General features: G+C 46.2%; 1 protein-coding gene across 1 annotated transcript; it reads right to left on the bottom strand.

Moving 5' to 3' along the window:
* Positions 1 to 3,556: 3,556 nt before the first annotated feature.
* Positions 3,557 to 18,198, bottom strand: LOC144180597 (luciferin 4-monooxygenase-like). The gene is made up of 4 exons (XM_077708921.1): positions 17,964 to 18,198; positions 15,684 to 15,831; positions 9,405 to 9,662; positions 3,557 to 3,848 (listed from the first exon to the last, which is right to left on the bottom strand). Exons 1-3 carry the CDS (start codon positions 18,054 to 18,056, stop codon positions 9,556 to 9,558), a joined length of 348 nt encoding a protein of 115 aa, XP_077565047.1. The 5' UTR covers positions 18,057 to 18,198; the 3' UTR covers positions 3,557 to 3,848; positions 9,405 to 9,555.
* Between the last annotated feature and the right edge of the window lie 7,146 nt (positions 18,199 to 25,344).

The raw sequence follows: 25,344 nt of genomic DNA, 5'->3' as shown, positions 1-25,344 counted from the left end.
CTCCAAACTTGTGCCTGATAAACTGGAAACCACTTATGTGCGCGCGCTTAGAAGTGAAAGGCGCCGCCAAAATTATCGATCTCAAAACCCTTCAAGCTGAACAAGAAATATTGGCTCAAGTCGACGTTGCTCCTCTTCGGGGAGAGATTCCCAGCTACTCGGCGAGCTGGAACTTGCGGTCGACATGGCGGCGGCAGCGGCTTTTTGTTGTTTTCGCATCAATTAGCGCTTCTGTTCCGGCATACGCTCCTTCGATGCCCGCTGTTCTTCCTCCAGGAGAACGACACGCATCGGTCTATAGGGAGCTAAAACCTTGAAGGACTGGAGCTTTACTCTAGTGGGAAGACATGTTGCGGTCCGTTTCCGTCCTGCGTCGTAGGCATCTCGCGGTCTGTGTAACACACCAGCCCAAACCCAAACCGCTGGACCATTGAAGTCAGCTGACAAGCGGCACTGAGCATCGAGACTTCCACGTTTAAATTTCCCGCCAGCACAACGTGCATGTCATCGGTAGCGGCATGAAGACTAGCTGTCATGCCTGTCCCCCCCCCCCCCCCCCCGGCTTACGCACCAACACGTTCTCGCATAAACCGGCAACCAGTGATGGGCGCGTGCTGAGACGTGAAATACGCCAGCGAAATTGTCGCGCGGAAAGCCTTTCATTCTTGAAAAGAATTGTGGGCTCATGTCGGCGTTAAAAGTGGCCAGGTTGCTCTCGCAACGCCTGATAAGGGCGCTACTGCCGTTATCAGCCGATTGGTCAGCTTGTGAAGGAGGAATTGGTGGGGGAGAGGGGAGAAACAATTGTGAAAGCGGTGCCAGCGGTTGCGAGGAAGAGCGCTATACAGCGGCACCGAGTAAATCGGCTTCACCGGAATGAGAACTGGGGGTCGGAGCCGGAGGCGTTCAAATAAGGCAGGAGGATCCAATTTCATTTGCTCCCAAAGGCAGCGACCTCAAAAAAAACACTGGTCCTCAAATTTGGGTAATGGAAAGTGACGCAAGGGTTTCTTGATTGTAATTAAGACCTGCTTAGTCAAGAGTTTGACACAGCGAGATCTCACGTATGTGAAAGATAGTTAATGTGTATGGAAAGGCATCACGATGGGTTATATCAGCGGTCTTCTTCCGGCTTGCGTGTTTATTATTATACATTCTTTGACGTATTTTAACAGCGAAGCTATTTAGCAGATCGTAATTTTTCGTGCCTGCAGTTTAAAAATATCAAGAAATTCCGGAGAACGCGCACGTGAGCGCGGAGCTTGCGGCGACCGCCGGGCAGTTAGCAAAACCAAGAAAATGGGCCCATCTCCCCGCGAGGGGGACTCGAGTAAATGCGTCGCATAGGGGGTGGGTGTATTGCGTTAACGTTTAGTGTTTGGGGGTTGGTGCTATCACGCGTACACCACGCAGCTATCACGCCGCTAGCACGCCGCTGACGACGTAGTTTGAATGAGTCAAGGATATAAGGCACGTTCGTAGCCTTTGATTCTGTGTCGGTTTTGTGGTGCAGTGGGAAGAGCACCATGTACCTCGCGTTCCGCCCACAGGTAGTGAATGCGTTGTATCAGCAGCTTCTTGACGTAGTTTGAATGAGTCAAGGATATAAGGCGCGTTCGTAGCCTTTCATTCTGTGTCGGTTTTGTGGCGCAGTGGGTAGAGCACCATGTACCTTGCGTTCCGCCCGCAGGGTCGTGGGATCGAAACCAGGCGCCGGTAACTGTTATTTCTTTTTATTATATGGGGAGGCTGGCTGCTGCGGACGCCGACGCACGGGTGATATCGTGAGTTATACAAATGCTCTGCATTTAAAATGCGTAGCGGTCATATGTGCGTGCCTTGCGGTGGCCGCCCAGCAACCCCGGCTCACGCTTGTCAAACCGAGCATACCCACTTAGGGAGATTGGCCAACACTGGTCGAAATAAAACACCTTCGTTCCCCGTAACTGTGGCAACACTTGCTCGGAACGATAACGACTCAAGGGTTCGCCGTAATCGTGGCAATACTTGCTCGGAACAAGCAAGACACGGCATAGCGAACGCCCCTGCAACGGGTTGTCCAATAATTTACACTTAAAAAAATAAAGAAGCTCACACTTCAATCAACAATAATGGAGTAATTAAAGGTCGTCATTGTAGCGAAGAAGCAAATCGGCTGCAATCGCAGTCTTAAACATTCGGGATGGTCGTAAAGGTCGCGTACAGCTTCGCTACGGTCAAGCCTTACGCGTTGGTATGAGCTCTCTTCATTTTGTAAGGTTTGGTCACATAGTCAACCCAAGTATTTAGTCGGGGATCTGAAAAAGTCGACATTTATTTTCAAATCAGAACAACTGCAGGCATATGAATGCTGCAATCCCACAAAACAGGCCCGTCATTTTTGCAGATGTAATAGAACTTTCTGTTATCATGGTGACTACTCGCATTTCTCGCTGCTGCTTTGGAGATGCACAAGTTTTGTCAGTCTGCGAGTAGACAAAGCCACATGAAAGTCACACGTATTTGGATACGACAGAGTTACTCAAATGACGAGTGTCTTCCAAAGTGCCAGCTACTGCCGATAAAATTCTCGAAAGAAGTGTTTAAAAATGTACACAGCGTCAGGATCACTGGAATTCAGTTAATTCCCCTTGTTTATAAGGGCGTAGGCTGTCCACACTCCATCTTTGTGAAGTCTGCGGTGCTGTTTGGGAGATATCGGCCGGGCGAGGCGGAGGTTCCCGTTGTACGCTGTACGAGGTGGATGTTCCCGTTTATGAAATGTTGTACGATGGCCACATCGTTGAAGGAGCTCTGGACGATGCAGCTCATAATGAGGACGAAGACGAGTCTCGACAAGTGCTTACGACGACTGCAACAACAAAGGTTCGGCGCCAGCTTCGCAACAAGGTGCGATGTAGCGGTGGTGACCAACAGTCGGTGCGATTCATTGAGCAGCAAGAGAACGTATCTTTGGACCAGGTGCGAACGTGAAACAGGCGAGGACCACGCAGTGCTTTCTTCAGCAATAATGAAAATTGCTTTTCTCTGCGATCTTTTTTGCCTTTATTACGAAAGCTCCACTGTGCATTGGAGCTGTTATCTTATTTCAGTGACCTGGTTACATATTTTCGACATTTCCATTTATTCGAAACTACGCTTATAAAGAAATTTTCAGTGAAGGGATTACTGGACATACAGTAATGTACATACAGTAATGTAATGCACAGTAATGTACATTACTGTACATACAGTAATCTATGGTTAACTCGAAGTCGTACAATCCGCCGAAAATTTTGAGATAGCGGAGTTTCGAGTTAAGCGAAATGTCGAAGATTTGTGGCCAGGCAACTGAAATAAAGGGTAATTCTGGTAACAAAAGCTGGAATATATACTACTGAAATGTCAACGCGTACGAAGCGGTACTGATTAGTCAAGGCACCACTTGTAAAAAAGGGAACATGGCGAATGTAACCTAATGCATGCGTGTCGTAGTTTCACTTGGTAGTCCCAATGGCCTTGTTTAGAAAGCAGATACAACAACATAAAATGTCCAGCGCTAATTTTTATTGCCACTTTATCCGGAAGTCAAGATGGTATCCGGCAATCCCATAGTACATACAGAACTCAGAGTTCACTTCAAAATCCCCTTTACATGCGCTGTCAGCTATGCGTTTACAACCCGCGACTAGTTGCTCTGAACATATTCTGGGTGCCGACAAGCGAGCGCCTCTAGGGAAGGTTGCCTCCTTTAAGGGAACCCATCAGCCTTCGCAGCACAAGGTAGTTGATCTTTCCCATGGATGTCCTAGGGATGGCGTCGGCAAAATAGACTCCACCATGTAGACCCTTGTGAACAGGAAGTCGTTCTGTGGGGGAAAGGAAGCAACAGGTTATGCATTGCGCTGATGGGGCTAATTTTTCCCTTTGTAAACAAATTTTACATAAAAGAGCCTTGGCTGATGGGTGTTCATTTCTTAATGTGTCGTATATAACTTCTTACGGGTCAAAACTATGTCGAAACTTGTGTTGCTAGTGGTATGTTCAAGGTTTTGAGGCATTCTCAGTGTAATTCAGGAAACCTTTCTGGTGCAAAGTCTCTGTTGTATTTCAACTGATATACGATTATCACGGTCCCATTCTCTTCCTACTAACGCTTTTTCTACTATGAATTAATTTCCTATTGCACCACTGCAATTAATATATTCGTTTTTGTGCTGCCCTCTTGTCTGCAGATGCTGGCGAATGACTCTGCATAAGACTTTCCCGGTACTTTCATTGCATCCTCCATGCCTGCTTTGTAACATGTTTGGTTTCAAAGTGCATACGATCTGTCTACATCCATGTCTTATTGGCACTACAGCTTCTTTTTTTAAGAATCTTCAATCTTCATAACGTTTAAAATACGAATGTCAGCTAGCTTACTTTTGTAATTTAATTTCGGCAGCTCCAACAATCCTGCTTTTTAGGGCGCTGTAATACCACATGAGAGTTTCTTCATAATTTCTTTTCTCAGGCCGCGTCCAAGTTTCTGCTGTAAATGTATCTCTAGAACAGCCACTGTTGACTCTGGGATTGTTGTTGGCATTCAGCCCGCGTGCCCTACCTTCACTTGCACTTGTACACACAGAAGTGTGTTCTGAAGTAAAAATTTCCCCGCATTTCCCCGAGGGGAAGAATGTGAAAGTGCGAATGCAGGAGTTGAATTTGCGCGGTTCGGTAATGTTCGCGAAAGAGAGATCACACACACACACACAACTACAAAGAAAGAAAGATGCATTTATTCACAGACACCTATTTGTGTTGTCGTTGTACTTGATTGCTAGAGCGGATCTCAGCTTTGAAATTTCGTGTCAGTACTCCTTTAAGCGGGTGCACTAGCCCCTCTCACGCCCGATTCCTGGCCAATCCCCCACGTGGGTATGTGCCATGTCAGCGGCCAGGCAGCGCGCGCCCATCTCTCCCCGTTGCCAAGGAAGACGAGGAGATTCCTGGCCAATCTCCCACGTGGGTATGTGCCATCTCCCCCCGTTGCCAAGGAAGACGAGGAGCGCGCGCACCCGCAGCTGTTGCTATGTGGATGGACGGCGGTCAACGGAATTCAGGGTCGCTTATAAAGTGCATTCGCACTTAAAATTCTAAACTTCTGCGCTCTTCCCTTAAGAGTGCATGTTGGGTTTTCTTTGTGTTTCTTCGTTCTTTTACAGAACTTGCCTTAGGCTGGCCATCAGGAGCCTCTGGTTAGAACTAATGATATTTTCTTCCATAGCTCCCTTAGCCCTCCGCATCCTACAGTCCATCCCTAACCTTCCTTACCTCTACATTCTCTGGACCCGGGGACATGAGTCTCTGGAGGGGAATTAGGCGGCTCATGCTGCCGCCTGCGCGCATATCTACCGGGCATTCCCCTCCAACACTCCAGCATCACCGTCGGAAGTCCACCATTCTGTTCCTCAAAAATCTACAGGCATCCTCGAACATTACCTCTTTGAACGCCGCATCTTTCCCCCACCCCACGACAAGTTTACTAAGGAAGAAGCCACCACGTACCGCCGCCTTCAAACCAACACCTACCCGCACGGCACCCTCCTCCACGCCATTCATCCCACCTCCTACTCCGCCACCTGCAAGTACTGTCCCCAACACTGCACACTCTATCATATGATTTGGGCGGGCTCCCACACACCATCCCTCCCCCCTACTCCCTTCCCCAACCATGAGCAGTGGGAAAGCATGCTAGCCAGCCCGGTCCCCGGCGATCAGCTTCGGCTGGTTGAAAGGGCCCGCCTGGCAGCGACCGCCCAGGGACTTCTGGACTGAGAAGACCCCCCATTGCCACTACTACAAAAACTAATATAGAAATAAGTTTATTCCTCCTCCTCCCCCTCCACCCCAACATCCTTTCAGTACTCCGATGCCTACTTAGAATGATGTCGATGTATTACTTAGTCTCACCATTGATGGTTTTCTATGCTCGCTTACAAAGAAACGTATTCACGACCTGAGGGAAATCTGTCTTTCCAAATCAATCCGTGCACCCTTGGCTGTATTGAATGCCTTCCAATGCTTCCCACTTCTCATTCACCTCCTTACGTCTTTCCTATTTGAAAGTTAGAGGTTACCGCCCCTATTCCGTGGTGTTTCTTTATAAGTTAACGGTCTGGACTGCGCGTGAAAACTGCGGACATCCTCACAGTCGTAGCTAGAGGTTGACGCATGGGATTGTAAGACCTTTACAATTGCCTTTTTTAGATTATTCATAACGGCTGCAGCTCTTTCGCCAATTCTTCAAAATTCTGCCAGCTTCTTTCCCATGTCTTTGTGGATGACGATACCCATCTTGTCTTCTGTCATTTACCATGTTCTTGGTTGCACAGAGTAGATTCGCTACTTGATGCCCCAATGCCCCACTCCTGTTCTTGTAACGTAGTATAAATATCTTGTAAAGCTGACGTACCCGCAAGTGAAGTGGACCCAATTCCCAATGCTTGGAACAGTATTGCTTTCCCATAGCAGCGCTACAAGCTACCACACTTACGACACAACCGCTCCATTAAAGCTATGTTGCCGGAGTGGGTGCCCAGTCATGGAGGTGGCTGTGGCCAGGCTTCGGTGCAGGTGTAAATACGCTACGCGTGCTTTACCAGTCACGAGGAGCCATGCTTGAGAAGGTCGCCCGATGCAACTGTTATGCATTCGTGCTCAGAGAAGACCTCCTGGAGGAAAGGAATCTCGTTCGAGGAGCACTGAAAATCGGCACTAAAAATGTACCCGTTTAGTGTCCCTCAAGCTTTTGAAGTCTTTAGCATCGACCATATTTAGGGGAAGTCCCCAAGGTGGAGTAAGTTTCTGTGAAAGAAAGTTTGACATCCACCTAAATGCAGCCACACGGCTACAAAGAAAACCTATACATCTTTCTCAGAAACTTCGCAGTTGAAGAAAAATTCGTCCTGGTCCAGGATTCTAACCCGGGACAACTGCTTAACCGGAGCGGTCGCTCTACCAACTGAGGTAACCAGGAAGGTAGTCGTTTGTAGCGCGAGAGCAAATTGATCAGCAACTCGAAGTGAACGACAGTTGTTAATCGACCAGATTTAGGGAAAATCCCCACGGTGGAGTAAGTTTCTGCGAAGGAAAGTTTGACATCCCCCTAAATACAGCCACACGGCTACAAAGGAAAGCTGTATGAGAGCTGTTTCTGAACGCTGTTTCTGAGAAAACTGTATGGCTTTCCTCTGTAGCCATATTGCTGCATTTAGGTGGATGTCAAACTTTCCTTCAGGGAAACTAACTCCACGTTGGGGATTTCCCCTAAATCTGGTCGATTAACACCTGTCCTTCACTTCGAGTTGTTGATCAATTCGCTCTCGCGCTACAAACGCTAGCCTCCTGGTTAGCCCAGTTGGTAGAGCGACCGTTTCGGTAAAGCGGTGGTCCCGGGTTCGAATCCTGGACAAGGCAAATTTTTCTTCAAATGCGAAGTTTCTGAGAAAGCTGTATAGCTTTCCTTTGTAGCCGTATAGCTGCATTTAGGTGGATGTCGAACTTTCCTTATCAAGTCTTTACCATGAACACAACTTCTTTGTTCGTACCTACCCAGCTTATCGGCTACGCAGTCACCCTTACGAAAACAACAATTCGAACGTCACCCAACCCCGCCAAAGCGGACTTGCCTGAGAGTGGGATGTTTAGGCAAGTGTCCACATCTCCAATGTCAAACTAAAAGCATAGAAGTTACTGTTGGTGAAGGCACAGAACATTGAGACCATGGTCTTTATATTACTCTTAAATAATTTGTCTCTAATAGCGGCACCCCATTCTATTGGGAGGAGTTCATTAGAACGTTTGGCCTGGCTTGCGGCTCTTTTGAAGGCACCGCAGTGAAAGCATTTAGCAGCATTTCTTGTATTTTTATCACCGACAGTGCCACCTCTGCACAATATGCTACATTTTAGGACAATTATGCATTCACCCATACAAACATATCTTGGCTGCACCGCAGAACCTCAATAATAGCCCGAAGTTGGTTCTTCTTGGTAAGAACAATGTTCAACAATAACGGTTCAAGAAAGAGGCAGACAAGACGGGGCTACTCCAATGGTATTTTTTTTAAAACACGCACAAAGGTATGGTCCAGAATATATCATGTTAACTCTCACGAAAAACCAAGCTATAAAACCGGTTCAAAAAGTGAAAACCACCGCCAGATGCACATCGACTGAATAAAACCAATCTGCTATAAAAATCACAAAAATGAAAAACATCAAAAATATTTGTACAGCTGTCGACGCAAACAAAACATACAACCATTACCTATGCAGCGTATGACTGAACTAGGCGAGCTGTTCCTTTGTAAAGCTTGTGAAAGGCAAAAAAAGAAGGAAAACATCCCGCAATCTTTTTTTTTTGCGTTTTTCTTGCAAGTGACTTTGAAGTTCAATAAACACGTCGTAAAGACAAAATGCAAATTTGTTTCATTAGAACGACTGTTTTGTCCCAATAACAATAACACCAGTTTTATCGCAAACTTCAAAAAAGAAATAACGGAGATATTAAAGAAGACACGAGAATTAGTGGCGACTCCCTAGCCAGTTTCGGGGAACTTTTCTATGACGTCACAGAATCTTGCTTGTGCGATTGGCGGCGGCAGAGCTAACCAATCTCCAGGGCACATGACTGAACGATTGTAGTGGGGCCTCTAGTACCGTTTGATCGCACCACACCAATGGTAACGGGCAGTGAATTCACGGAAAATATTGTTTTTAGTGCTGGCCCGTATGACGCCACTCGTGACCATAACAGGTCACCGTAGCGCGAAATTTTAAAGTTGTTGAATATTTCTTGCTTTTTTGTCGCACAAAAAACCCCTTTCGTGGCTGGAATGGGGCTGAGTGAAGTACTGAAGCCTAGCTCTTTAAAGTTAAAGTTGTGTTTTGTCTTGATGGCCTTTCTAAATGATGTCGCAAAGGCGAAACAGTAAATTCATCTTCACAAGGCGCAAAAAGACACGGACGAAGGCCTGAGGCAAACACAAACAGGGCACTGTGTTTCTGTTTACCGCAGTCCTTCATCCGTGTCTTTTTGCGCCGAGTGATGAGGAATCTAAGCCAACTCGCCCAGTTGTCTGTTTCGATGTAGTAGTAAAACCCTAAATACGTTGCGATTATCCAAGCCTCGTATATGTTTATCGTTGGTCAAGAGGATATGGCTCTATTCGTAGTCTGGCTGCAGTTATAGCGAAGACAGAAAGCAATAAATGTGTCGGAAAGACTATGAATAAACCAATGGTTCTTCATTTAAAAGCGACTCCTAGGCTGAGCCTTACTTGGGAGCTGTACGTTCGAAATATTTTTTTTCTCAGTAGTATGTGAATGTGATGACTGACCTTAGTACCCGCTAAGCTAATGTTTAAAAAGTTTTATTACCCTTCACGTAGCAAATCAGGTCCTCGGCAAGCTGCTTATTGTCTGAACAGTCTGCCTTTGTGACGACCACTGCCGTCGGAGCATCACCGAAATGAGGTGCAGCCACGCCTACAACTCCCACATCTTTCACAACGGCGTGTTGTAGCAGGCACTACTCAATTTCTGAAGGCAGCACTGTTTTGCCCAAACACCTTATAATGGTCTTTAGCCGGCCGCATAGGAACAGCCTTCCGTCATGGTCGTAATACCCGAGGTCACCTGAAAAGGAATATTGTCACGGACAAACGAATGCAATTAACCAAAGGACGTTTATTAGGGGCGAACTTGTGCCCAAAACAAGACAAAAAGAACCAGCGTGGCGTTCACGTCGCGAAGCACTGCCCAACTGCGCCCGCGTAATCCTCCACTTTTTTTTTAAATGCAGAGCATTTCAGTAACTCACGATGTCACCCGCGTTGACGTCCGTAGTCGTAGTCCGCGCCCCTCCCCCTACACTATATATAAAAAATACTATTCGGCGCCTGGTTTCGATCCCTCGACCCTGCGGGCGGAACGCAATGTACATGGTGCTCTACCCACTGCGCCACAAAGCCGACACAGAATGGGAGGCTACGAACGCGCCCTATATCCTTGACTCATTCAAACTATGTCAAGAAGCTGCTGATACAACGCATTCACTACCACCAACTCCCCAAACACTAAACGTTAACGCAATACACCCACCCCCTATGCGACGCATTTACTCGAGTTCCCCTCGCGGGGAGATGGGCCCAATTTTCTTCTCCTAGGCATCTCAGTGCGTGCTCACGCGACCTCCTTCGCCTCAGAGCGCTCGCGATCCCGCTGCGACACTAGGAGAGCATGGGCTGGTGCGACTCGCATTGCACCAGTGCATGTGGCAATATCAGTCTGCTTGGTGACGCCACAAATGAAACCCTCAAAGTTGCAAAGGCAGGTAATTCTAGGGTAATTCCCCAGATAACGTACTAATCTCAATAAGATCAAATAGGTGGTCTTGTCATCCTAAGCCCGCTATTAAACGAACCTGCAATATTCTCACTAAAGTAAATACCAACATTTGTAAAAAACCTGAGCAGTTCGATTGCTCAAAAGTTGTTCGTGTGAAGACGAACTTTTATGCTGTGCTACATCCTTGTTTTGTTATTTTAAAGGTAGTACGTAGTACTTAACTATGAAAAAGTGACCCCACGCTCTTTCCATAGAGACATTCTGCCGTTTCAGACACCAGCCGTTGAAGAAAGGGTTGATTAAAGACACGAACATTTATCACACTTACGGTGTCATCCGCGTCTGCTTACCGCCGCACCAACGTTTTGTGGTGCCGGCTAGTTCGGAATAGCTAAAAGTTATTTGCCGACTCTGAAACCTTGTAAACACTGGCTTTTCATCTCGCCACATTAACGTAAACAGCCAACACCTCCGCAAACCCAAGAATACCGCCAAGTATCAAGTGCTCGTTTAAAGGGGCCGTCGTTCAGCCGAATCCACTTAAAACGATCCCAGATTAAGCGATCTCTCGGGTATAAAGACTATATTTCGGTACACTTGTGCCATATATGCCACCCGTTGAAACTGCGTCCATGTATACCTAACGTTTTTCAAAGCGTCCTACTTTTGCAACGAACACTTCCGGCACGGCCACGGTAAAAAACAAGGCTCATACGAAGTAAAAAAAATCAAAACAGTCTTTAAAGCACGAGAAAGGTGGCGTGCTGGTGCGTTAACGGCTTCAGTTTTAATCGCGACCAATATGCCCTATATCGGCAAGCACCGCCCGCACATTTTGGACGCAGCAACTTAAGTCACTCCCTTTCCAGTCACTTCCCCAGAGGCCGAATGGAGGTGAAAAGTAAAAAAAAAAAGAAGAGGGAACATGAAGCCTGGCGGTCAGATGGAAACCAACCAGCGAAAACATATATCCTTCAAAATCCGCAACATGAAATTCTCATTCCGGGGTACATTCCACCTCGTTTTCATTGTAAACAATAAAGTTATTTTGTCCGGCAGTTTTTTTGTTTAGATGTCGTTTAATCTGTTTTTGTTGTGGTAATCAGCAGCCCTAAATTGTACGCCACGGTAAAGGGAATGGGGTGTGAACATATGCAAGATGCTATAAATGAACATTATACGCCACTCCGTATCAACTGCCGCTCAAGCGTTGCTATCGTCGGTGTAATCTTCACACCGCCCCAGCCAATGCGAACGTTTCGCCGCTTGCTGTAGAAAGCATCGGTGGTTACCTGGCTGCCATATGGAGATCGGGGTTGGAAGACACTTCGTTTGCACAGTTGCTGATAAGGAATCGCGATGATACTCAAACTGTCAAACTTCGCTCTTCTCCGGCCGAAGTGACGCAGCTCACGGTACGCTCAGCCTGGTTGCGGCTGATAACTATCGAAGCCATTACGGCGAGTGTAGATTCTGAAGACGCCCGAAAGAATTTCTTCCCGGGCATTGTGCAGGTAGCGGCAGGTTCGACGCAAACACAGTTTAGTTCGTTCGTAAGCAAGCATCGGGCGTCCCTTCATGAAGCGACATGTTCGACATGTTCGCTAATTTGCGCACGTTTTCAAGGGCCAGTCCAAATACGACGAACTACTGATATAACGACCACTTGTTGAGACACTTTCGAGTTCGTTATAAGCGGGTTTGACTGAATATGTAAAAAAAATTTCCTTTATTTTAATGATTGAGCAGTTCGCAGCTCACTACGCCGTTCGACAGGTAACGATGTTCACAAAACAGACGACCTTTTTGATTAGGCCGCGAAGTACCCGTTTCCTAAATAACTGTTACCACAGGGCGAAGGTTCACCTCTTATTTTTTAAGAAGAACGTCAGCAAGTTTATGGATCTTCATTTTACCATCCGTGTTTCTACATTGACATACGGAATCACTCGCGTTTTTTTGTTTACAGCGTTCTGTGAAGGATAAAGCTTTGCTGCGTGATCACTATTCTCACGAACAGTGCATTTAGCGCACGTTTTTGCGGTCCCGCTATCCGACACTACCACGCTGCAGCCTGGCAGCGCGGAAAGGACATGACTTCCTCTCCACACCGTCGCAAATCACTGCACACAGTAGATGCCCGCCTCTTATCCCGCCCTCTGACCATAGTCCTTGGAAATTTGACTAGCCTGCCATTTGAGGCCTCAGGCGGTGCATTTTTGGGGTTGAAAACCTCCGGCAGACAGCACACCGGTCTACTGCAGCGCCTTTTCAGTAAACTGCTTGTTTTGCTACTATAGTTCATCTCACAAGCTACCTGCAGCACTGTGGAGGCTACATTGTTGTCCCCCTCAGGGCGCCTAACTCACCGCGAAGGAAGCGACAAAAGGCGCTGGGGCCGTGCGGTGCCACTTGCCGAGAGGGGAGAAGGGAGTGTCCTTTCAGGACCCCCTTCACGGCGGATTAGGCGCCCTCAGCGGGCGCACTATTGATAACAATATAGCCTCCACAGTGCTGCAGGTAGCTTGTGAGATGAACTATAGGAATTTTTTCCAAAAATCAAATACTCGTTTTGATACCTTCTCCTAGTCTGAATAACTGTATTAAGCAATTTTTAAAGTGTGAACAGTATACTGTGTACGCCTCTCATCGTTTTCTCACACCAGAGTGCAGACGACGACAGCTGAACGCGGCGTGGAAACAGACGACGGTAATCTTTCACTTTTAATTGATAAAAAACAATTCAGGGAAGAAAAAGTAAGCAAACAAATAAGTTCTCATAGAAAGTTATTTTATCAGCAATTTAACAGCAAGTAAGAGCAAGCGCGGCGAGTGCGCTGCATGGCGCTTTGAGAGGGCGCCCTGGTCCACCACGGTGGTATTTTTCGCGCGCGGTCATTCCTGTTGGCGACACGCCATTGTAATGCAAAACTGGCCCGGTCGGCAGACTAGCCAAATTTCTAGCTACTATACGTTAACGCTCCTTCCGCGACAGTCGTCTCTTCGTTCCAACAATTGCTATATTCTATATAGCACCAGTCGCTGTTAAATCTGGAGAGAAGTTGTTTCCGTCAATAAATGGGCGGTCGCAGTGGGGTACTGTTGACCAAACAGGCTCAGACACCCATAAAACTGAAATCAGCATTTACTTGTTTTAATTACGCCCTCTTTGAGTATGCTATGTGCATAACAAAAATGCTGCCTTTGTTTCGGATAATAAACACCGGACTGGAGGTTATAAACTGGTGAAAGTGGAAAACATTAGGTGAACCAGGCCTCCGTGTTTTATTAAGAAAGGGGCGCCCGGAAGGCCTAACATTTTTTTCAATTGTGACAATACATACCTCGACGAGACCGAGCTCCAGTCGAGCTCCACCTCGCGCTAGCGTGTAGCGACATGCTCAAGCAAGTATAGCCCACGCGGTGTTATACCCAAGAGCAGCAGTCCCAGAGCGACAGAAGGCCTTAAGGCGCTGCCACATTATCTTCGTGGTAACCGAAGACCTAACGCATTTACATGAACTTTGTGGCAACTTGACATATCGACTATTCTGCCACACATATCCGCCGACTGAAGCTATGTTTCATGTCATCTTTACAGTTCCTAGAAACGAGACCTGATAGAAAAGCTTCTAAACGCCTCAAACGATTTTAAACAGTCTCGATTGGGGCGCCCAATCAACAGACTGGGTGGCGACGCAACAAACCTTGCCAAATATTACTGACGTACATGCATCATAAATCTTCAGAAGTAGATCTTCAGTACTATTGGGGATATGATCAGTTGCTTCATGCGCGCAAAGGAAGAAACGCAGAAAGTTTCCAGTGAAAATTGTCAGATAATGAGTTGGCATTTCTTCTAGCCGTCCTGCTATGCACAGTGATCTGTTACATTGACCTGACTGTCAGTCTCTATACATTATCGGACATGTCTCACAGGAAACATTCTATGTTTTTTTAATCCACTGTTTTTATTATATTTAGCATTGCCTCTGTGGTTTATTCTCAACCGTCATTCAATCTTTTCGCTCAAGCTGGATCATTTTGTGAGAACTCGCCCTTAAGATCCTTCACTCTATCTTGCACCCTCAAACACTACCACAACTGCTGACCAGGTCACTATCAGTTACAAGAGAAACGCATTTGAGTGCCAGTATGACCAGCGAAGCCTTTATGCGTATTAGAGGTGTGCGGAGTTCTATTTCTGCATTGCGTTGACGGCGATCATCCATAAGAAAGACGCAGAGTTACAGCCGTTTCCTGCTGAGCATTCGCGATATATTTCCGTTACCGCAAAGCATTTTCGTACAAGCCGAACAATAATGCCCCGAATCTTGGCCTCTTTCCAATTCTCACTCGGGCTACTTCCTTCTATACGTTAAGTAGCATCAATAAAATAATTTTTTTTACTACTTCTTCGGGCGTGTGCAGCCTCAGCAGTCCGAGCCCGAAGCTCCTTTCGTTATGAAGACGAGCATCCTCATGTGTTCAATGACTCTGCGGTCACCATCAAAATGATAGGCAGTTTCAAACATGAACGGACCCACACAGGAACGGTCCTTTTTTGATGCCTCCCGCTTTAAAAGGGCTGGCACTTTTAACACACGTGCACCCTCGGAAGCGTTTGTTCGCAAATTCCATACACGGAACTCAGCCCACCTAGCCTTCGCTTAAAGTAACTACCTACCAAAGCAAAGGGGAAACTAACATAACTCTATTTCAGTGATAAAGACGCGGTTAAAAATTTCTGCAGGGCGATGGGAATGACAATAGGTATACCGGTGCTTCCACGCAAAAAAAAAAAAGAGAAAAAGCATTGCTCCAGTTCCTCGGTAGGCCCCTTCAAGGTTACCGCATCTCAATATAAATTAAGACCTGTCGGTATGTGCAGCGACATTTGGATGACAAAAAAAAAAAAAAAACTAAAAAGTAGCGTTCGGAGTCTGCGCACCAAAGCACCATCTACTATTTGCGGGGGTGAGATCCTGCGTTACTGAAGTGGGCCAAGCAAGTTTATGCACTAGGGGCGGGGGGAATTCTGGCAATCTGTCTTCTTCACGTAACGAATAATGAATAGCGTTGTAGAACGGAACATTTTATTATCTAGCGCCACTCAATGGGTTGTACATTTGTTCGCAACTAAGACTGCTGTTGATAGTTAAATCGCTAGCGCGTCATAAATGTTCTTTCGGAAAAGATTTTAAGCTTCCAGCAAGGTTTAAAATGCAATTTTTTGTAACAGTTACCGTTTTTTAACCAGCATTCTTCGGAAAAACGTCATTTTCGTCCTTGCAAATCACGCGAGCTCACCTGTATGAATCCAGCCTTCATGGTCAATAAAGAAATCATCAGGGCTTTGGACGTCACCGTAGCGGTCAGATTCCAGATAGTCAATATAAAAAAGTACCTCCCCGACTTCTGTGGGCGCCAAAACATTCTTGGTGTCCGGATCAACTATCTTTAAACAAATGGCAGAATGGTTAAGGTTTCTGCTCTGGTGCATAAGGTTGTCGTTTTATACGTAGCCATATGTAGTTTCAAACCCTTGTTTGTTACTGCAATCGGCGTTTTTTATGCAAAAGCTGTAGATTTAAAAAAAAACATTGATTGTGCTGTCGTTACAGAAAAATGTTTTTTTCTAAAAAAAAATTCAAGTGCGTTGTTCACCATACAGAGGTTTCTACATTTATCTGTCTGAACTAGCACATTGCTTCATCCTGCCAAATAGCCAGCTTGAAAAAAATTAGGTGCTTTCTAGCTTAGGCACAAACGTTGCTCTTTTTCATCTACTATGCACGCAGATATATTAGGAGAAGTAAATAACAGCTAGGCAAGCAAAACGGCAAAACATAGTTCCCTCAGAATAAACATGACAGCAGCCTTTCCTGCAGAGTTTTAATAAACTATAACACCACTGTTCAAACGTTTCTTCTTGGTTCACGACGCAGTACGCACGGTCCCAGAAAAATGTTAGAGAAACCAAAATATTCCATATCCCTACTACAATATTATTAGAGCAGTTTCATGTGTTTCAAGTAGTTTCAATGTCACTGTTTCTGTTATAATAATCTTTCAAGTAGTGTAAAACTCGTGAACATTGCCTCCCAGAACAACAGATACTGATAGGTTACACAAGTACAAAACTCATACCGTCGTTCATTTCATCATTCAACTCATTTCATAATTTCGTTATATAACTCATCTCATCAATGAAATTTAGATTTATAACAAAAATGCTCGTTCTTTTTGCTTCTTTAGATAATATTACGCGCAAAAAAATTATGCCGCCGTCCAATTTGAATGTCACAAAACTAAGAAACGACCCGGTACTCGTAAGAGCCGCAATAAATTCGGACACAACGTGTGTTCCAGTATGTAGCGCAGTGCACATAAACACCATAATAAAACCATGGTATATAAATAACATAAAACAGCATTTGTATTACTAGCTCGGCCAACAGCACTCTATGACGTATAAATAGGCTCCAGCGGCAGGCGGAAATGAGTGCTAAGTTTCGAAAATTTCACTTTAGTTCCACAAAGATTCGAACAGTTTGCTCTGTAGTAAACGAAAAAATGGCCTGCCGTTTCGAAAAAAACTCTTTGCAGCGAAATAAAAGTTTTCGTTGTATGCGCGAGGCAATTTTAAGGGCTCGTCTGCCCTTCAATCTTGTTCCAAATTTGAGCGACCCTTTTTTGCAATTCTTCGACTTCCAGCGCCGGTAAGCCATGCATTATCTCAAAATCTGCATATACCTGCACTGCAAAGATCGAAGATCAAGCATCTTCCTATATTAATCTATTGTACAGAATACCCGGCCAAATTCGAGACTTGGACGTCGATACCCCAAACTTCTCCGTATTTAAAAATTGCGGAGGACTCCAGGTTTAATTGGTTTCCGTTATTTAAAGATTTCTCAGGGGCGAGGCTTTCTTTGATGTCTCAACCAATAGGAGGCGTTTGGTGAAACCGCGCTGTTTTTTATTAATGAGTTTTGCCCGGCAGGCAAAACAGGCCTGCTTTTTAAATGCGAACTACTTTAACTTTCGGGATGCGTTCAAGGTACTGAATGGCTGCCTTAAATCCGCAAGTCTCTGTGTTTCATGGAATGCGTTGTGAGTTACTGCAAACCGCGAGCTAGAGAAAAGAGGAGCTATTGTCAGGGAGCTGGGGGATGCGCCGGGACAGGTAGACAGCTGCGGCGGAGGACAGTAGGCCCACGCCGCACGTCCAATACAAGCTCCTCTGAGAGGTGAAGGTACTGCGTAGGGCGAGAAGGAAGTCCCCGGAGATAGCGAACGAACGAAGCAAGCATGGGGGCAGAGGAGGGTGGCGAAGGGCGCAGCAACAAAGTTTGACAGAAAGTTCAACTGCAACATAGCAAAAATTTCCGCTATAATTTTGCCTTCACGTTCACAGACAGTACAAATCATCACATCTAATTCATGAGAAACTTATTCATTCAAATATTTTCGACACGGCAAGTTGTTATCATCCCTGCTTCAAATGAAACCTATGCGAAATTCCAAAAACGAGCTTTAGTGCTTGGCATTGATTTCTTGCGTTTGTTAGCGTGCGTTTAAACGTACCTTCATCTTTGACAATGGAGCAGGGAATCCAACTCCTGTGCCGCAGATTTCGCCACTCGGAGGGACTGTGAGGAAGGCCCCCACATCAGTCATTCCATAAATGCAGCGTAGCTCTTTTAACCGAAACGTCTCAGTCAGTTCGTGTACGAACTCTTGCTGGGCCGGGCAGCCGGTCAGGAGTATCTTCGTGGTGCTTTTACGTAGAGCTTCCAAAATGAATGGGGAGTTCCCAATTTCGTCGAGCAAGCACCGTAATTTCCAAGGCGAAGAATATATCGTCGTCACCTTGAATACGACCACAAGCACATTGATTTTCAGCCCAGAATATGTACATTTCGCACAAGTGTAACCTTTACTAGGTTCGGTTTGTAAAAACATTTTCATAGTAGCGTCTCCTGTAGCCGGGTACATTAGCTTTAATATTTTGTGGCAACGCCTAATGCACTAAGTCAATTTTATACCAGTTTTCCTGTCCTACGCCTAATAAATATTTGACCAATGAGTGCACTTTGAATTTCCATTCACGATGTTCACGGTGGCTTTTTACAGACACGGAAACATTTCTGGAAAATACATCTACGTCAGGTAACCTTGATAACACAGTGTGTGTGAACTGTGTGGTGCACAACACAGACAAGATGAAAACATAAAAAAGGCATATATGCGTTCATAAATTTTGTTAATCATAGCAGCCATACTGGGTTTGTCAAATCGACACCATCATGTACAAAGAATTACTCTAAAAAACTTCATCTCTAGAAGTATATTAAAAACCCGTGAATGCAAATATAACAGTCATGAATAATGCGAAAATAGCGGGAAACTACCAAAATGCCGAACGCAGAAAATGCGAAAATTGTGAAAACAGGCATCGCTACATTTTACCGTGCCACGACTTGTGACGTCACAAACCTCGAATGGTGAGACAGGGTATGAGGAGCTTTAACCGAAATTTCTTCAGAAACCCACAGTGAGCCAAGTTGCCCGTCCCGCTCAGCCAGTAATTATTATCGATATCTGCTGTATGATATGAACAATTATTGGCTTTGTTCTGCCCTTTCTGGTAAAATATATTTTTATACGCCACTGCTTCTGGGTGCAAGAAGTTCGCGAAGGCATCAGGTTACCGGCCATTTGGGACCAAAAATCAACAAATCTTTCCACAACAAAGCTATCTATTGCTACAGTACTCTGAATTTTTGTTTTACGTCAACATCTCGGCGTCAGCAAAAGCACTGCTGTGTGTTTATCCGCACTTCGTTCACGTGTGTGCATAATTTCCTCCGACACCTCCAAGGTAGCGGCAGTTGGATGAGCTGGAGCGCATTCCCGGGGACCTGTGTACTTGAAGCGCGGGATCTGTTGGCGCATATGCACTTCTTTGTTCGTTTGCTTGTCTTTGTGTTGATTGGTTGGTTGATTGGTTGGTTTGTTAGCGTGCTTGTTTGCCTACTTATAGGCGGCGACTGTCAAAAGAGGCACCCGCCAGGTGCAGAATTACCTCCGACGTTGGTTCGTTCATTTCTCCATAAAACTTTTTTAAAAATAGGGCATCCATGTTGACCTCTGCCGTTCGAGCAGGCGACGATGGTGCCGATCAACTGGTGTCGTCGCCGCCGCTAACATTTCAAGCAGTACGGTCCGCGTGGTACGGTAAGGGTCGGCGTTGTTCCACGAGTGCAACTCCAGCAGCAGAAAAAGAATCTATCGTCACCCCGATTTCACATGAATGTGTTCAAATTACTGTGTCCCCTGAGCTTTGCTGGCTGCCCCTCTTCACAGATTGGATTTACTTATCGTTTCTTTCTAATAGATCTAGCATTACCATGCTATCCACCGGTTTGTGATGTCTCGGCATCTGTCGAGCAGTTTTCCCGTGGCAGGTCGTCAATACGTGGGATTCGGTGCATCGCATGTCTACTAGAATAAAATTATCTGACTTTCCGCCGTTACAATCTTTGCTCGACTAGAACGAGTTTTGTGCGGCCGGGATTGACATCTGAAATGCAGAGTTTGTTATCCCGGTTATCACCCCATGTGCGCGTGTGTAAAAACCGTGTTCAAAAGGGACAATTTCACGGGCATCATCCGCAGCAACTAAGTTTTCAATTATTCATCTTTAACTTATAAATTGCGGGCTGCTATGTGGGCATGCTCCAAGAAAATTCGAACATTTAAGCGTTCACATTCAAAGGCGCCCAAGTGGCGTTACGAAGGCCGCTTCCGGGACGACCAATACGGCGTTCCCCGTTGTGAAACATGTTATTGTTGCTCGTAGAAAGAAATCAGGTTCGGGTGTGCGCATTCCCAGCTGTGTGACAGAAGAACGATACCGGTAAATGAAGGGATGGTATAGTGTTGCAGAACCCTTATATCGGTAAGGGGGCTCTGCGTGCCACCTGTTCAAGCTTTCCCTGATATCAGTTGGTTCAATCCTGTCCATAAAAGTGGTAGCGGAAGGCGGCAATGATTAATCGAAAACCCCCGTGCAATGCAAGGAAGCGACTTCTACGATGTTAAAAGACAGGCGGGAGTAAGAGCTGCTGCGGCAGCGAAAAGGGAGGGCTCGCACCTTCATCCGTGTACTTCCCAGCAACTTTCATTGGAACGTAAAGCAAAAGGAGGGAATTGTATATGAAAGCCGGTGCGCACTGCTTCTTTGTGGGGGGGGGGGGGAGGGATTGATTTGTGCATAAAAAAGTTTTGGGCCATCTTCACTAACCTGAAACCTGGGAAGGGGTGAAGCATGCAACGAATAAGTGTATAATTGGTGCCTTGGAGTTTTTGCAAACGGATATGAAACCGTTGGTGGGCAGAGGTATACAGCTCTGCTGTAAGTCTCGTGTCTTTGAAGCACGAAGCGTTCTAGCGCGAGGCGTTGGAAAACGAGTGGCCCGGTGTGTTCTTTTAGTACGCATTTTTGCCCATGGAGATGAAACTTTCAAGCGCGAGGCGTTGGAAAACGAGTGTCCAGGTGTTTCAGTACCATGACTACACGAAACGATGACGACGACAGGAGACACCGACAGCCCTAGCCACTAAGGGGGATCGCACTTAAAAAGTGGTGAGTTCACGGCTGGTTGTGGACACAATAAATTGTGTCACATCCCTCAGCGCTTCGGGGGCCTAGCATACCTGCCAACTCTTCCGAATTTTCCGTAAAATGTACGAATTTTTACGCGTCTTACGATTTTACGAATCCTGCCTGAAATTTTACGATTTTCAAAAAAAAAAACAAACAAATAAAACCGGGACAATCTATTTAAACAACACTGTGGAACCTGCACCGCCACGAGAAAGCAATACGTAGACTTTTTATCACCATCTGCGAAGCTGCGATTTCTGTCGTTTTCTCGGGGTGGGCTACGCATCTATATCCAGACCTCACTGCTACCTCGGCAAGCCTGCTTATGGCATGTTGTTCACGGGCCGGTTATGACTTCCGTGTTCGTGGCGCTCTTTGTATGACTGCCGCGTCCTGTGCAGTAAGACCCGTGGTACGACCGCGGTAGCGGCTTCGCAGTGCAAATGCGGGCTCGAAGCCGCGAATGCGCTACCACGTTTTCTCGAAATTGTACATATCCGAATTTTCTGCCCTTCCCAGTGGAGTTGCTGCTCATTACTCTTCAAAACTGACGGTTTTCACGTATGGTTCTGAAAACGTGAGAACGCGTGAAGAAATCGGGAATTATTTTAGACTTCAAAATTAAAGTGCCCACCACTTCCCCCAGTCCGCAGATATTACGAATTTCCATGTCACCAGGATGGCAGGTATGCTACTGTGCAGTGTCTTTGCCCTAAGATCAGCTCAAAATCGCTTCACCCACGCGCATGCTCTCCTAACAGAAATGAAATGAAAAGAGGCCAATGATATTCACACCAATAAGGTTTGCTCGACGGCGTTCATGCCGCAGCCGTGATGAAATTCCCAATTGTTCGTTGTGCCGAATTTATAATTGTATCTGAACGGGTTTAACTGTGAATATGCGAAATCGCTGAAGGGCATTGTTATTTACTGCCCCGCTCCAGGGAACTGCGCCTCTCCCGTAGTTTATTGCCGCTGTGACACGCGCAGCGTCACTATTGTCTTCTTCAGGCTCCCTTTGAAGGAGCACCAAGTGAAACGCAGTTAAAACCGCTAGAAAGAAATGCATTTAATATTTCCTTCAGTAATACACGAGGCTTCAAAGTATAATCGTATTCATACTCTGTAAAAGGCTTGTACGTGCCGCTGCAACGGTTACAATGCTAGCTAAAACGTACGCGGGAGGCAGCTTGGGGCTAAGTGTATGAGATATAGAACCGGCTTCCAAATATTCCCTCCAAGCTATTCTATCGTAAAACAGGTTGCGAGAAGTTGTTAAAGGAGCACTGACACGAAAATTTTATGATACACTTTTATTGCTTTTATCGATGCTTAATGGTCTGGCCAACCTGAAACAGCACTTAAAATACTTCAGCGCGCGATAGTTAATTACATTGAACGGCCTGAAAATCGTTTGTTTCAAATTCCCGCGCTTGCATCCCGAACGGCGCATATGACAGACTCCCTGCCTGACCTCACCGCTTTGTGCGGACGTCACCGGCGCCCGCTTGAGAGGGTGTTCCGCCCGCTCGCCGCACGGTGCGGCTGCGCGCGTGAAGTGACGTCACGAGTTTTTGACGAACGCTGCCGCGTCACTTCTTTTTCCTCTCCTGGAGTGATGTCGCGCTGATGTCCATTTGCTGAGTGCCGCTCCGCGCGCTGCTCCGTCGGCGCGATAAATGAGATCCAATTGAACTATGTTTTTCGCGTCGCAGGCCACTCATATTTCAGCCAGGGTATTCTGTTGAGTGAAGGAAGCGAACTGTGCAATAATATTAAAGCTGAAAATTGGTGTCAGTGCTCCTTTAAGTCGCTGAAGGAAATCTGCTGTATTTTCTCTAAAACCTACCTGGAGGTTTTTGGCGGCCTCGTAGATTTCTTGAACAGCCGAGAAGGACTCCACTATCGTCACTGGAGCACCCACATGAAGTGCAAGGAAATACATCGCAAACCCAAGGCAGGAGGAAATGTTTAGCGACCCAAGGAATGGGTCATCGGCGCTGAGCACTTGGGCAGCTCTAGAATAAATCCGAGAAGTGACTATAAAAACATTGAACTCGTAAAACGACGTGCCAACAAACTCACACCGCACATAACATGGCTGTCACGGACGCCTCTCGGAAATATAGGCAGTACTTTGTCTAGCATTTCTGTATTTATTATTTCGCTTACAGACGGAGCTCTCCACAAGACAGCATATGTCACGAAAGAATGAAGTGAAACCAAATCTTAAATCGTGTCGTGTGCCATCAAAGCTCCACAAGTAACTCACAAATGAAGGCGTACTCCAAAACTATCAAAAACTCACGAGCTTAACTAATCTTTCTCTTATGATTGACAACACGCGAACATCACTACTCGTCGAGTTGAGCGACCATATATTTTGATGGTAGTCATGCCTTGTCTGGGCATAAAAATTGGTTAACCGGCGATAAGCCCTGACTGCTCCATTACCATTGGCAATCCCACTTATCCCGTATGTCAGAATTCCAGGTTGGTATATTGCGTCGTAGTCCACTGGCGTGCACATGATTGCGTTGTCATTGAACAATGGCCTTCAGTTGGAATATCTACATTATTTACTGGTACGTTGACGTCGTTTATAGGGGAACTGGTGGCTCGGCAATGAGCTCTTGAAGTCCGCTATCATTGTTCCCAAACGGTTATGTTTAACGGCATGTACTAATCCTTACGATTAGGTGACTTTAATAATACGCCTAACAAAATGCCTAACAAGCGTAGCTGTATAGGCCAGAACAAACATCTGTGAGTTTCCAGCAGTGCATAAATCAGTGCGCATGCGCAAAACAAACATTTGTAGAGCAGCTGGGAGCAAGATAAGGAGGAGTACTTGCGGTCTCATCTTGGTGGGGCACGCGCTGGTGACCTACATATACTCTCGCAGCTTCGGCATGCAGAGTACACGCTTCAAGGGTGAGGGAGTAAAAGAAAAGGGACGTCTGGCGCTTTCGCAGCATCGATGGGTCGCTACAAAGTATGCAGGGAGTGCACACGTAAAAAGTGTGAGGGAGGAAGGGCAGAATTAACGTCGCGTATGAAAAAGAGTGCCGCGACCATCGCCGAGAGACTGCCTGCCCCCGTTTTGCCGGCAACTCAGTGGAGAAGGGGACAGCGACGCCCAGTGCAAGCGTCAACGTCCGTTCTACTCTGCAGCTCGTCCATTGACGGTAGTTTTACGAAGCCGCGTGGTCGGTATTCAAATAAACACTGTGGTAAACCAAAACCTGACGTGGGCGTGTCTTCATTTCTCGGCGTAACGGGGCGCGCAAAGTGGCAAGCAGTGGAATACAACAGTTAAGAAGCAGTTTAGTATACTGGCGTGCTAGACTTGGGGGAAAAAAACACCCTGCGGTATTATGAGGGCGGCACTAGTGCGTCATTGTGTCCATTGAAGCGAAACAGCCTTTGTTTGAGTGATATGTCTGATGATTCTGTCCGTTCAATGTGTGCCTCGTCAAGCAAGCCCTGTTTATTTCCTTAGTTAAAGAAACCAACCAACCCTTCCAGAAGGGTATGCTGACGGGCCAGTTGGTACATTGTAAAACTAAGAAAAACAGCGCAAACGACGGGACGAAGAAAGGTAAGACTAAACCACAGGCGCTGCTTTTACGAACAACTGAGCGCTTTACTGCAGCAGAAAACATATATATATAGAAAAAGGAAAACAACAGAAGGACCGATAATGACCTAGGAGATATCACATACAAAAAAAAACACGATATCTCGTAAACATGAACCGCCACGTGCCGATACAAAGTCTAAAGGTCAAGATAGGAACAGCATTTCTTTTTCCAGAAGGGAAACTGATGCCTCACTAATACAAGCACCTCCTTTCTTTTTGATCTTGTACGCTTCAAAGATTTCCCGCTCTCTTCGTCCAGGATACCGCGCGAGAATCACGCAGTCACGGAAGAGGGGGGCGCAGCCGCAGGAAGCGCAATGCGTTGCCAACGTGGTACTTGATGACGTCCTTACATTGTTGGCATGCTCCCTCAGGCGATCATTGAGGCAGCGGCCTGTCTGCCCGATGTAAGTGCGGCCACACGGTGACAAAGGAATTTCATATACGACGTTTTCCACACATTCAACATAGCGTGTCATGTGATTTTTCACGCATGTGCTTGCCTTCGGTGTTTCGGCATTGACCCGCTTGCATAATCGGCCCAGTTTTTTTAGGTGCAGAGAATACGAGCCGAACCAACCCTTCCCCTAACGATAACAGGGGTGCGACCAAGCTTTTCGGCATTTCGTACAAATCAAACCAAAAGTCAAAGT

The sequence above is a fragment of the Haemaphysalis longicornis genome, unplaced genomic scaffold (assembly GCF_048455015.1).
Source record: "Haemaphysalis longicornis isolate Haplotype H1 unplaced genomic scaffold, Haemaphysalis longicornis Haplotype H1 scaffold_4, whole genome shotgun sequence".
Lineage (NCBI taxonomy): Eukaryota > Metazoa > Arthropoda > Arachnida > Ixodida > Ixodidae > Haemaphysalis > Haemaphysalis longicornis.
This window is presented reverse-complemented; position numbering and strand designations above follow the sequence as displayed.